Raw genomic sequence first — 12,935 nt, 5'->3', positions numbered from 1 at the left:
GGGCTACAGTCCATGGGGTCACGAAGAGTCAGACATAACTGAAGCAACTTAGCATGTACGTGATGTGCTCTAGTGGCCGTGTGGGTGAAAACACATTTGAAAAAGTGGCAATACTTGGAACTTCCCTGGCGGTCCAGTGATTAAGACTTCGCCTTCCAAGGCAAGGGGTGCAAGATTGCTAAGACTGCACAGGCATCATGGACAAAAAAACAAAATGTAAAACAGAAGCAATATTGTAAAAAAAAATGCAGTAAAGACTTTAAAAGTGATCCATATTAGAAAAAGAAAAGAAAAAAAAAACCTTAAAAAAAAAAATGGAAGTGCTGAGGTGAGGTCGTTTCCTTCAGGGAAATACAGTGTAAAGAGTGTGTGTCCCTGTAGTTCCAAAAGTTTACATTTAAGACAATCTGTGAGACCAGCAAGAGCTAATGTTAAACCCAAACACCATGAACTTTTGGTGCGGCCTGATACAAAAAGCTGAGAGTTGGCTTCCCTTTTTTTGCTTATCCATAACAGATACCTTTAGTGAAATATCATAAGCAACATGAAAAGTAATTTTATCAAATGCTACCTGAATTATCAATAAAATTAAATGTTCAGGAAATAAAGAAATCTTTTGTTTTAATGGGAGAAAGCTAATAAACTATTTTGCAATGTCTTAAAGGAAAAGTTGTTTCGTATCCTAAAAATTGGCATCACTATAAGAAATAAGCACATACTTATGGATATTATAATCTTTATTACAAAACAAATATTTTAGGTTGAGGTAACATTTCAAAGTGTATTAGGCAAAAATCAACTGAATTCTATACACACAGTTTTGCTATGTGCAACACTTAGATTGATCTTAGAAAAAAATTAAGCTGATAGCTGTCTATTTAAAGAGGAATTTCATTTTTCCACCCTCCCCTACCCAGTCCTCCATATCACCACCAATGGTCAGGGAGGTGACGCTCATGGGAGTTTCACACACACACACACATATATACACACACACAAAGAAAAAATCAAAAAGGGTTAATTAATTGAAAAAAGAATTTTTGTTTATCTAAAACACATTACTGTGCCATAATTTGAAAACATTTTCACAAACTAAATGTTTATTCATACAGGATTTTCTATTGCTGATACCAAGGATAAATAGAATTGTCTAGCCTTAAATGGAGAAATCCCATGCAACATTCTGACTCCAGTGTCTTTCCTGCTGTGAAGCCCTCTCTAATTCTTAAGGCAAAGTATGCCCTGTTCTGTGAATCCATGTGTTTTGTTCATATCTGTGTTAATAGTGCTCACCACACTGGATTGTAATAATTCTTGCTTTTGTCATATTTGTCCTTTTTCAGCTTTATTTATCCCTTATAAGCTTCTCAGAGGTCAAACCAGTCAATTCTAAAGGAAATCAACCCTGAATATTCATTGGAAGGACTGATGCTGAAGCTGAAACTCCAATACTTTGGCCACCTGATGTGGAGAGCCCACTCATCAGAAAAGACCCTGATGTTGGGAAAGATTGAAGGCACAAGGAGAAGGGGGCAACAGAGGATGAGACGGTTAAATGGCATCACTGACTCAATGGATATGAATTTGAGCAAACTCCGGGAGTTAGTAGAGGACAGAGGAGCCTGGCGTGCTGCAGTCCATGAGTCAGAAAGAGATGGACACGACTTAGAGACTGAACAACAACAAAACCTTCTCAGGAGCAAGCGACAAGTCTTTAAGCTTCTTGACCTCCTCCCCACCCAGCGCAGGGCCTGGTACATAGCACAACGTGTGTAACTGTGCGTTAGGTTAATGAGTTAGGAACTATTTCGGCTGTGAAGCAACAATGCGCATCTTTCCTTGCTTCAGGTCTCTCACGGAGGGTGTTCTAGTGACATTTCCCATTTTTGAAACCTCTATGGTTTGATGACATCCTAGACACAAACAAGTATAACATCGAGCATTTCCTTTCAGAAAGAAATGGCCTTAGGCTATTCTTCTGATACAAACGTCAATAAATTACAGTTATGATTTTCCCTAGTCTCCAGCCTCCGGGACGCCTGTCTGTGAGAGGCGCTCAGGCACGCCCATGCTAGTAGCCATCTTGGCAATCATTGTCATCCTGATCTCCGATGGGTTTGTTGTGGTAAGCATCAACTGTTAATTTTCTGCTTTCTACCTCAGTGTTTTTGGCTAGGGCCTCTTCCTCGCTGCTTGACACGCGCTCGGTCGAGTTGCTGTCTTCTTTCGATCTGCTGCTGTCCTGGGAATCGCTACCATCGTCCTCCTCAGACGGGCTCTCCTGGCTCTGGCTCTGGGTCTGGCCGCCCTCCTGGCTGGAACTGTTCTGCTCTTCAGTGGACTCTGGGCTCTCCTCTGAGGACCTGAGGCTCTCGTCGGATTCGCTGTCAGCCTGTTCCTCTGTGGATGTGCTCTCTGAATCCGAGGGCTTATCCAACACGTCCTCCTCACTGGACTCACTATCTGCCTGATGTTCTCTGGAGTGACTGGTGGCGTTGTCGGGGTTGTCACCCCTGGACTCATGGAGAGCCTCTTCCTGAGAGTCGCTACTGTTTTCTTGAGAAGGCAGGTCGACCTCCTGACTAGACTCGCTGCTGGGGTCTTGGACATCCTGACTGTCTTCCGGGGACCGGTTCTCCTCACTCTCTTGTCTAGACTCACTCTTGCCGTGTTCCCTGGATTGGCCGAGGCCGGCTTCTTTGGAGTCGGGGTTTTCGGTGGAGTCACTCATGACTTCCGTCGTGCGGCTATCGTCAAGCTCCCCTCTGCCATCTTCCTCAGGAAGGCGAGACTTCCTGAAGAACTTCCTGCGGGGATACGCGGCTGCTGGGCTCTCATGGGAATCCTGGGTGCTTGCCTGCTCCTCATCGTCCCCTTTCGATTCTCTTGACTCAAGGCCGGCACCACTTATTCGGGAGTTGCCCCTCTCGCTCCTGTAGGTGCCCGGGTCATCGCTCTGCATCCCTTCATCGTCGAACTCAGAGCCATCCCCGTGGCTGCTGTCCCCCTCACTGCCGCCTCCCACCCAGTGCTCCTCACTCTCGCTGTCTGGAGTGGAGTCACCGCCCTCGGGCCTGCTGTTCCCCTCATCCTCACGGTCCAGGTCCCTGCTCTCGCTGGTGGTATCGTGGGCCCCCTCATCCCCTTGTGGGGCGCTGTCTTCCCTGGATCGTGTGGTGTCAGCTGAGTCTTCATCGCTTCCGAGCCTGGAGTCCCCTCCTGATCGTCTCTCTTCGGGTCCTGGGCCACCGTCATCATCCCCAAAGGTGTCATCTCCGCTCTCGTCTTCATCATCATCTTTATTATCACCTTCGCTTCCTCCCCTCCGAGAGAGGCCGCCAGCTGGTCTATGAATGTGTTGCTGACCATCAGGACCCAGGACCTCCTCAGATTCTGTGCTGTCACTGGGGTCTTCATTTGCCTGGAGTTTGGGGTTAACAGACATGGTCAGTACCCTCAGGAGCTGCTCTAGAGGGTTGTACCTAATGCCCATCTAGGCTCTTTTTGTTTTCTTCTTCCTGTATCCCTCATCTAAGCTATGTTCAGTTGTATGGCTCAATAATGTCTCAAACAGGGGTTAAAAAGGAAGAAGGGGAAGTTGAAAGTCAAGTCACCCCATTTTCCATAGGCACCATTCACTCAGTGCTGCACAAACCTTTCCAAAATGTTCTCTAGAAATCACATTTACGAAACTCAAATCATACTGTAAGTATGAGTCCTTAAGGGATACTTTCAGAAATTTTTTGTAAATTAAAGAATTGATTTATAATACTCTTCAAATTATTTGGTTTAAAACAGTGAAAGTGAATGTATTAGTCCCTCAGTCGTGTCTGACTCTTTGCAATCCCATGGACTGTAACCCACCAGGATCCTCTGTCCATGGGATTCTCCAGGCAAGAATTATAGAGTGGATTGCCATTCTCTTCTCCAGAGTATCTTCCAGACCCAGGAATCAAACCCAGGTCTCCTGCACCGCAGGCAGATTGTTTACCATCTGAACCACTAGGGAAGATATAATACTCATCAAATTATTTGGTTTGAAATAGAGGTTTAAAAAAAAATACTGGGTGATTTTGAAATGACTCAGATTTTTTTTTTCAAATCAACTCTGGGGCTGGGGATGGAAATGTATTAGAGGAGGTGAATGAAACCTTTGGCTGAAATGAAAGTATAATATTGCAGTAAGATATAGATCTCACCAAAACCATATTTATACTGGTTTGCACAGGCAGAGAGTTGCCTATAGAAGGCTCAGCTGAAGGAGTACAACCGGGGTGATATCTGAGTTCTAAGTGTAGCTCAGAGGGATGATCCCCAGAAATAAAACAATTGGATGCTCTACTCAGATAAGGAAGGTCTGTGAGCCTTCATTAATCATGCACTGGAAAAATCTACTCTCTCTCTCTCTACTGCTGCTGTTTAATCACTAAGTTGTGTCCGACTCTTTGTGACTCCATGAACTGTAGCCTGCCAGGCTACATGGGATTTCCCAGGCAAGAATAATGGAGTCAGTTGCCATTTCCTTCTCCAGTGGATCCTCCTGACCCAGGGATGGAATCCACGTCTCCTGCGTTGGCAGGCAGATTCTTTACCACTGAGCCACCTGGGAAGCCCAAGCAACTTGCCCATTTTGTTTTTTTTTTTTTCTTTTCCCACCTGACCCTACTCATCAGTGTCTGAGTTCTGATCAGGAGGGAATACAGGATGATGACACTCTTCCCATCACTAGAATTTGCACGAATCTGCTGGAACTGAGCACCCATGTAGCTTTCCTTACCTCAATAGTCTCATATTGCACCCCCTCCCCCCAAACTGTTGCTCTCATCTAAGAGCTCAGAGAACATGGAGATTATAAATCACAGGGTCCCCCAAAAAAGAGCATTTCCCCAATTCTATGCTTATAAATGTATACAATGTTCGTCTGATGAGTCTTTAGTCAATATCCTAGGAGAAACCCAGCTTCTAGGATAGCTGGAGCACAGGGGATTGAGTTTGGTTAAAACGACAGGACAGTTAAGAAAGCTATAACTAAATGTCTTAGAAAAATGAAAAGAAGAGAGAGGGGGAGGAGAAAAGGGGGAACACAGGGGAAAGCATAGGAAAGTGGAAGGGAAGAAAAGAGATGCTAGCAAGTTTTTTATTACAGGGATATAAGCTAAGGGCTTCCCTCATAGCTCTGTTGGTAAAGAATCCACCTGTAATGCAGGAGATCCCAGTTCAATTCCTGGGTCAGGAAGTTCCATTGGAGAAGGGATAGGCTACCCACTCCAGTATTTTTGGGTTTCCCTTGTGGTTCAGCTGGTAAAGAATCTGCCTGCAATGCAGGAGACCTGGATTTGATCGCTGGCTTGGGAAGATCCCCTGGAAAAGGGAAAGACTACCCGCTCTAGTATTCTGGCCTGGAGAATTCCATGGGCCGTACAGTCCATGGAGTTGCAAAGAGTTGGACACGACTGAGCGACTTTCACTTTCAAGCTAAGTCAGCTTTTCTATCTCCCAGGGACACAGATGAGAAACTATTTTTTTTTTTTAAAGAAGTCATTACTGAAGCAACTGTCCTCTTAAAGTTTCCTCAGGGTGAGAGCTAGTCTCTCCTCTAGCAGTCTAGCAGGATTCTAGGCACAGAGGCAGTCTTCAGGCCCCAAAGGTATCTCACATGAACCAGAATGTTTTTCTCTGCCTGGTCTGAACTGCTCCAACTGTAAAAGCAATATCTGAGATTTATGAGCAAGCTGTTGTCTAACAGAGTTTGTGACTCTCTCTGCGTCTGTGTGTGTGAGTATGTTCTCTTTAGCTAGAGGAACATTTAGGGCCACAGTGTCTATCATCTGGCCCCAGTGATAAATATGGAATGAAGAGCATGTCTACCTCTGAATTCTCCCACTCTTTTTTCCTTCCTATTTTATAGGACTTTTTAGACAGCATAACCAAAGTTTAGAACATCTTATATTTAGAACAGTCACCAGGTAATTTAATCTAACATCATTTCCTTCAACTCCTAAGTAGCCTGGAAAGTTAAGAAAGGTCTGTTTAATTACCTGTTCCTCTGAGCTAAGTTTACTTTCTTCTGATGACTCACTGCTCTCCTGAAAAGAAAAAAAAAAATGTTGTTGTTTATTTTTCATGTTAGTAATTCCTGAGGAAAGGAAAGAAAACATGGTGAGCATCAATCACTTGTGGTTTGGATTTATGACTTTCCAAATGGCCTGAGATAATGAGAAGAGTGTCAAAGTGATTTTATGAGATGTTTATGACAAAAAATAAATTAGAGTGTTGGGGAGATTGGGAGGGTCATGTACACACTGCTATATTCAAAATGGATAACCAACAAAGACCTACTGTATAGCACATGGAACTCTACTCAATGTTGTATGCCAGTCTGGATAGAAGGGGGGGATGGGTTGGGGGAGAATGGATACATATATAAATGTATGGCTGAGACCCTTTGCTGTTCACCTGAAACTACACCAACATTGTTAATCAGCTATACCCAATGCAAAATAAAAAGTTTAAAGTTTGAATAAATAAATGAGATAGTTACCAAAGGTGGTGTTGGTGTCTGAGCCAAATGACTCTGTAACAAAGGAAGGAAAACAAGTTACTCCTTCACAGGTGGATCATATCATTGCAAACATTCATAATAATTTTAGGGTTTTTTTAGCTTATTGATAGATATTTTATATTTACATGAGTATTAATCATATTTTATAATGAAAGGGCTAAAAAAATGAATGAATGTGAGAAGACCAATGGCATAAAAAGGTCTTGTATATAGAATAACTTAGAAGATTTTCATATTTCCCATAGTTAGAGAAAAATAAATTTTATTTGAAGAAAAATACACAACCCAGAAAAAATATAAGATAGAAAAAATAGCATTGAACTCATAAACCCAGATTTAAAGTGTCAATTCGCTCCTTGGCTTGTGTTTAGCCCTGAAAACTGTCTTGAGGGTAGTACTGAAATTCATGTGTTTCAGGAAACACTTAGGTCTTCAGTTCAGTTCAGTTCAGTAGCTCAGTCCTGTCCGACTCTTTGCGACCCCATGAATCGCAGCACGCCAGGCCTCCCTGTCCATCACCAACTCCCGGGGTTCACTCAGACTCACGTCCATCGAGTCGGTGATGCCATCCAGCCATCTCATCCTCTGTCGTCCCCTTCTCCTCCTGCCCCCAATCCCTCCCAGCATCACAGTCTTTTCCAATGAGTCAACTCTTCGCATGAGGTGGCCAAAGTACTGGAGTTTCAGCTTTAGCATCATTCCTTCCAAAGAAATCCCAGGGCTGATCTCCTTCAGAATGGACTGGTTGGATCTCCTTGCAGTCCAAGGGACTCTCAAGAGTCTTCTCCAACACCACAGTTCAAACGCATCAATTCTTTGGTGCTCAGCCTTCTTCACAGTCCAACTCTGACATCCATACATGACCACAGGAAAAACCATAGCTCTATGGCTGGACAATTCACTTCACCTCTGTGATGTCCATTTCTTATTCCTAAATTTAGAATATTAGCAACCACTTTGCTTATTGCCCATGGTTGCTGTGAGGAGGAATTTGGCTAATGTTTATGAAAGCCTCTTGAGAACCATTCAGTATGATAAAACCTGAAGAAACGATCCATTTTGAGAACATTCAAAAGGATTATAAACATCCTTTATAAAATTGAGTAGTGGACAAAACTGAATAGAAAAATCCACCTGTCTTGAGTCATGTAAGATCACCCAAATTGAAAAATGCTGCATTTGAAAATTAATCAGTCATAGTTCTGATTTATTTTACTTTCTTTAATCTTACAGGAGCTCTAAGAATGCCTGTACCATCTCTGGTGCCCTCTCCCCACCTACTCTCCCCCTCCCCCTTGAGCAGGACAAAAGTCCCTAATCCCATGTGGCCCAAAGCGTCTGAGTGATGGGTGTGCAGATCCAAGGTGCCAAGGAGAGCAGAAAGAAGCTGCTGGAAGCGCATCTCCAGCAAGCCTCTCAGCAGTCCTGGGCTGGGGATCTCTCCTAGATGGAAAAGCCATGGTCACTCTAAGTCTCTGTCCTGTGACACTGCCGCAGGCACCATGGCCGACTCTACTCCAGTCCCTTAAAGGGTAGAAGGGAGCCAGACGTTGCTATTTTTCTCATGCTAAGGCTAGGCCTGAGCCTACCGCATGCTTGTGGTACTCTGGCTAAACGAAAGGATCCACAGCAGCTGCTTTTAAACTAACCAGCCCAAGGACAGCCCTGGTGAAAGTTCATGTAAGAAATTTTGCAGTGCCTATTCCAGCCTCAAGCAGGGGCAGGACCCTGTCTCAGGCCTTTGACATTACCTGGCCAGCACTAATAGCATTGTTCCCCGTGCTCTGTCACTCAGTCATGTCCAACTCTCTGTGAGTCAGACCATAGCCAGACTGTAGCCTGGACTGTATGGACTATAATAGCCTGCCAGGCTCCTCTGCCCATGGGGATTCTCCAGTATTCTCAAGAATACTGGGAGCGGGTTGCCACACCCACCTCCAGGGGATCTTCCTAGTCCAGGGATTGAACCCAGGTCTCCTGCATTGCCTGCAGATTCTTTACTAGCTGAGTCAGCAGGAAAGCCCTAGCATTATGCCCTAGCTGTGTCAAACCTGGCAGGCTATATAGTCCATGGGGTCTCAAAGAGTCAGACACAACTTAGTAACTAAACAACTAGCTGTAGTATATGTAAAAGCCAGCAGGAAATAGGTAATGAAAAACATTCTGATTTAGGTTAAGATTTTAACCCTCATGTGTACAATCAGTCCTTCATACGCATGAGTTTCACATCCACACATTCAACCAGCCTCAGATCAAAAATAGTAGGGAAAAAAAGAAAGGTGGGAAGGAAGGAAGGGAAGAAAGAAAGAAAAAAAGAGAAACTTCCAGAAAGTTCCCAAAGGCAAAACGTACTTGCTGCACTCCAGCAACTATTTGCATGGCATCTTATTAGGTATTATAGGCAATCTAAAGATGATTTAAAGTATGCATGAAGATGTGCACAGGTTATATGAAAATACTATGCAATTTTATGTAAGCATTGAGCGTCCATGGATCTTGGTATCCACAGAGGTCTCAGAACTAAACCCCTTATGGATACGGAGTGACAAAGTAGCTCCAGTCTTGAAAAGCTGCTGACTTCCTAGACCTGGTTCCTTTCCAAGAAGGGTATAACACTTAGCAAAAATACAGATTCTGGGGCCAGGCGTGAACACTAATTAACCATATTATCTAGATAGACTGGGTTATTTTTTGTGTCTCAGAGTTCTCATTTGTAAAATAAGAATAAAATACAATACCCAATTCACTGGGGATACTGTGAAGATTCAAAAAGTTAACACAAGCAAAACAAAGAAATGTGTCTGGCAATGGCTCTTGAGTTACTAAGCATTAAGAACTATTGGATTAGCTGTTGTTCTAAAGACTCTAGTGTTCTCTCATTCTTCTTTCTTTTCAGGACTTGACCTCCTACCTCTTGTCTACCAGACATCTGATAAAACAGATCTCTAGTCCTAATTTTTCAAGGACAGATTTGGTTCATTGTCAACCATCCCCTTGTACTACCACACAGACCAATTATGAATATAAAGCTAAAGGAAAAAAATGCTTCCTCACCAAATTACATTATTAAGTTGAAGTCAAAGCATTATATGGACTACATTTTCTTATAAGAAATAGAAATCATAGCTCTTACCCTCTATATCTCAGGTTACTAATATGTTCATTAAAATCATTAGTAGTTTCAGCATATGCAGTGAAGCCAATTTGGTTATACTAATAACATACTAAAATAAAAATATTTCCAAAAATCTTATTTCTACTCACCTTCCATTCTTCAGAGCTCTTGGATTCAGTATTTTGATACCTGGCTACCTAGAAAATTTGGTACACATGGTCAGTCTCCAGAAATTTCCAAGGTAGCAGGTGTTAATATAATCTCATAGTTAGAAGGAGTAGTCGTCAAATTTTAGCATGAATAAGAATCACCTAGAGGCTTTGCTGAAACACAAATTGCCGTGTCCCATCCTCAGAGAGTCTGGTTCTGGAGGTCTGAGTTAGGATCTGAGAATTTACATTTCTAACAAGGTCCTAGTTGATCCTGATGCAGCTGGTCTGGGGATAACATTTTGAAAACCATGGCTTATAAGGAAGAAAATGAGCATCTCGCTATATGAATGCCATCTGAGCAGAATAAGGAATAAGTTGGATGGTACTTTAAAGAAAGGATCTTCCTAGGAATTTACTATTGTCATCTGACTGGAACATACATAACCACTTTCGCTTATAGTAAATGACACATGCAGTTTTAGATACAAAGTTTTCTTTTTCAAACATGCCTCTCCTGATACTTACTGGCAGAGCGCAGGAAAGTCCCCACAGGAACATAAGCAGGATGGTGGTCTTCATAGCCGTGGATGTCACCCCTACCTGTGATGAAAGACAGAAGATGATTTTCTTCACACCAAAGAAATATAACAGCTTCAACTTTTAACACTTTCGATGGACATTTAGATGAGTTTTTTTTTAACCTGATGAATGGATAAATAAAATGCACTATATCCATACAATGGAATATTATTCAGCAATAAAAAGGAATGAAGTATTGATGCATGCTTCAAAGTAGAGGAATGTTGCAAACATTATATTGGGTGAAAGAAGCCAGGCACCAAAGATCATATACTGTATGATTCCATTCATAGAAAAGGTCCATTGAAGGCAAATCTATAGAGACAGAAAGTGTTTGCCCAGGGCTAGAGCAACTAAGTACAACACAGCACAGAGGAGATCAGGGCTTCCCTCCTGGGTCAGCAGGTAAAGAACCTTCCTGGAATGCAGGAGACAAAGGAGATGTGAGTTCAGTCTCTGGGTGTGGAAGATTCCCTAGAGAAGGAACATGGCAACCCACTTCAGTATTCTTGCCTGAAAATCCCAGGGACAGAGGAGCCTGGCCAGCTACAGTCCAAAGAGTCACAAAGAGTCAGACATGACTGAGTAACTGGGCAAAGAGAAGATGAGGGGTTGGAGTGACAGCTAATGGGTGAATTTTGGACATAATGAAATGTTCTAAAATTGATTTTGGTGAAGGTTGTTAAACTCTGTGAGTATACAAAAAAATTAATGGTATATATGCTTCAACGGATGAAGTATATGTGTGAATTATTAGGTTTATTAGCGATTTTTTAAAAACCTTCACTCCCAAGAGATAAATTGAAAACTTTTCAAAGAGAAGCTCTATAAATACTTCTTAACTAATAAATAAGCTACGATAAATGAAGGAAAAGTAAGGAAAGAGCAATAGAGAAATTTCTGATCTTTCAGTTTGGTACTGATTGTGCAGCCCAGTGTGTCAGAACAGACTGGCAAATATCATCCCACCAAAAAACTACATTATTGATACCACTGACAGATGTGGGCATTTGTCTTCACATACATACACACACACACACCCAGAGATCCTCAGTCATTTTTATAATCTCATGAAAGTGAATGTGAAGTTGTGTCCAACTCTTTGCTACCCCATGGACTGTAGCCTACCAGGCTCCTCTGTCCTTGGGATTTTCCAGGCAATAGTACTGGAGTGGATTGCCATTTCCTTCTCCAGGGGATCTTCCCAACCCAGGGATCGAACTCGGGTCTCCCGCATTGTAGACAGATGCTTTACCATCTGAACCACCAGGGAAGTCCTTATAATCTCATAATAACATCTAAACAAACTTGATTGGTTTTGCATTTTTTTTCACCTGCATTTTCACCTGCAAGAAACTCATTATGGTAGCCTTCATATTATGGCTCCAGAGAGCATTCCATATCCACTGCGCTCCTTTTAGTCATACATTATACATGATTATGCTAAATTTTTTCAGCGTCATTCACAGTACCGAAAGATCCAGGGAAGATTAGAGGTTTGAGATACACTTGTGAATCACACTGAGAGAAATCTGCCAAATCAAACTGTATTTTCCTGGAGGGTGGCTTCATTTCACACCTCAAGAACTGGTGGTTTGGAAAACAATTTGTTCTATATCTAAAAATAAATGTCCTCAATGCTAATGTAAAAAGTTATTGGAGTGATTTAAAAGGAAAATAATTTGTCTGGCACTCACGAGCCCTGGGGCTGCCCTAACAGATGGACAGCCAAACACTGTTTGGAAAGTCCTGCAGGCTGATTTCAGACTTCACTTCCACTGATTTGTGTCTTTAAATGTTAAATATATACTATGCTGGTGACAAAAGATCTAAGCCAGGCACTTCCCTGGCAGTCCAATGGTTAAGACTTTGTACTTCCAATGCAAGGGGTGCAGGTTCGAACCCTAGTCAGGGAACTAAGATCCCACATGCCACACAGCCAAGACCAAAAAAAAAAAATCTAAGACAAAGATCCCCAGGCTTGGCTGTATATAAGTATCACCTGGGGAGATTTAAAGCAATCAGAAGGTCACTCAGTCATGTCCAACTCCATGGACTGGAGCCTGGCAGGACTGATATGAAGTATGGTGAATTAGGATGAAGAAAATTTTCCAGGTAAGAGAATGGGTTACCATTTCCTCTTCCAGGAGATCTTCCCAATCCAGGTATGGAACCCACATCTCTTGCATCTCCTGCATTGGCAAGCGGATTCTTTACCACCAGCAATACCAGTGCACTAATTGCATCACAGGGTTATAAATCTGTCCGCTGAGGGTGGAAGCAAGCATGGGTTTGTTTTTAAGATGCTCCAAGTGACTTCAACCTCTGATCCCAGAAATAACTGTACCTTGCTCAATAATGACTAAATACACTGAATAATGTCTGAAACATTGGGCTCAAGAAGTCATCTAGTCAAATTTGTTTAAATTTATTCAGGAAAACAATAGAAATCCTAAGATAAGGAGACTTAGAAGGTGCCTACCTCATTTCTACAATTCTACATCCAAATGGTCCAGCAGAGCCACTC

At 42.5% G+C, this 12,935-nt stretch overlaps 1 protein-coding gene across 3 annotated transcripts; it reads right to left on the bottom strand.

Annotated features, from left to right (window-relative positions):
* Nucleotides 1-2,071: 2,071 nt before the first annotated feature.
* On the bottom strand, nt 2,072-10,408 carry DMP1 (dentin matrix acidic phosphoprotein 1). Of its 3 annotated transcripts, none has more exons than XM_069595051.1 (5): nt 10,351-10,408; nt 9,827-9,870; nt 6,542-6,574; nt 6,039-6,086; nt 2,072-3,421 (listed from the first exon to the last, which is right to left on the bottom strand). In XM_069595051.1, exons 1-5 carry the CDS (start codon nt 10,406-10,408, stop codon nt 2,072-2,074), a joined length of 1,533 nt encoding a protein of 510 aa, XP_069451152.1. The 3 variants fall into 3 exon arrangements, with proteins under 3 accessions (XP_069451152.1, XP_069451151.1, XP_069451153.1); XM_069595050.1 differs by having other exon boundaries at nt 9,827-9,874; nt 10,355-10,408; XM_069595052.1 differs by lacking the exon at nt 6,039-6,086.
* Nucleotides 10,409-12,935: the final 2,527 nt, after the last annotated feature.

Source organism: Ovis canadensis, chromosome 6 (assembly GCF_042477335.2).
Source record: "Ovis canadensis isolate MfBH-ARS-UI-01 breed Bighorn chromosome 6, ARS-UI_OviCan_v2, whole genome shotgun sequence".
NCBI classification, from domain to species: domain Eukaryota; kingdom Metazoa; phylum Chordata; class Mammalia; order Artiodactyla; family Bovidae; genus Ovis; species Ovis canadensis.
This window is presented reverse-complemented; position numbering and strand designations above follow the sequence as displayed.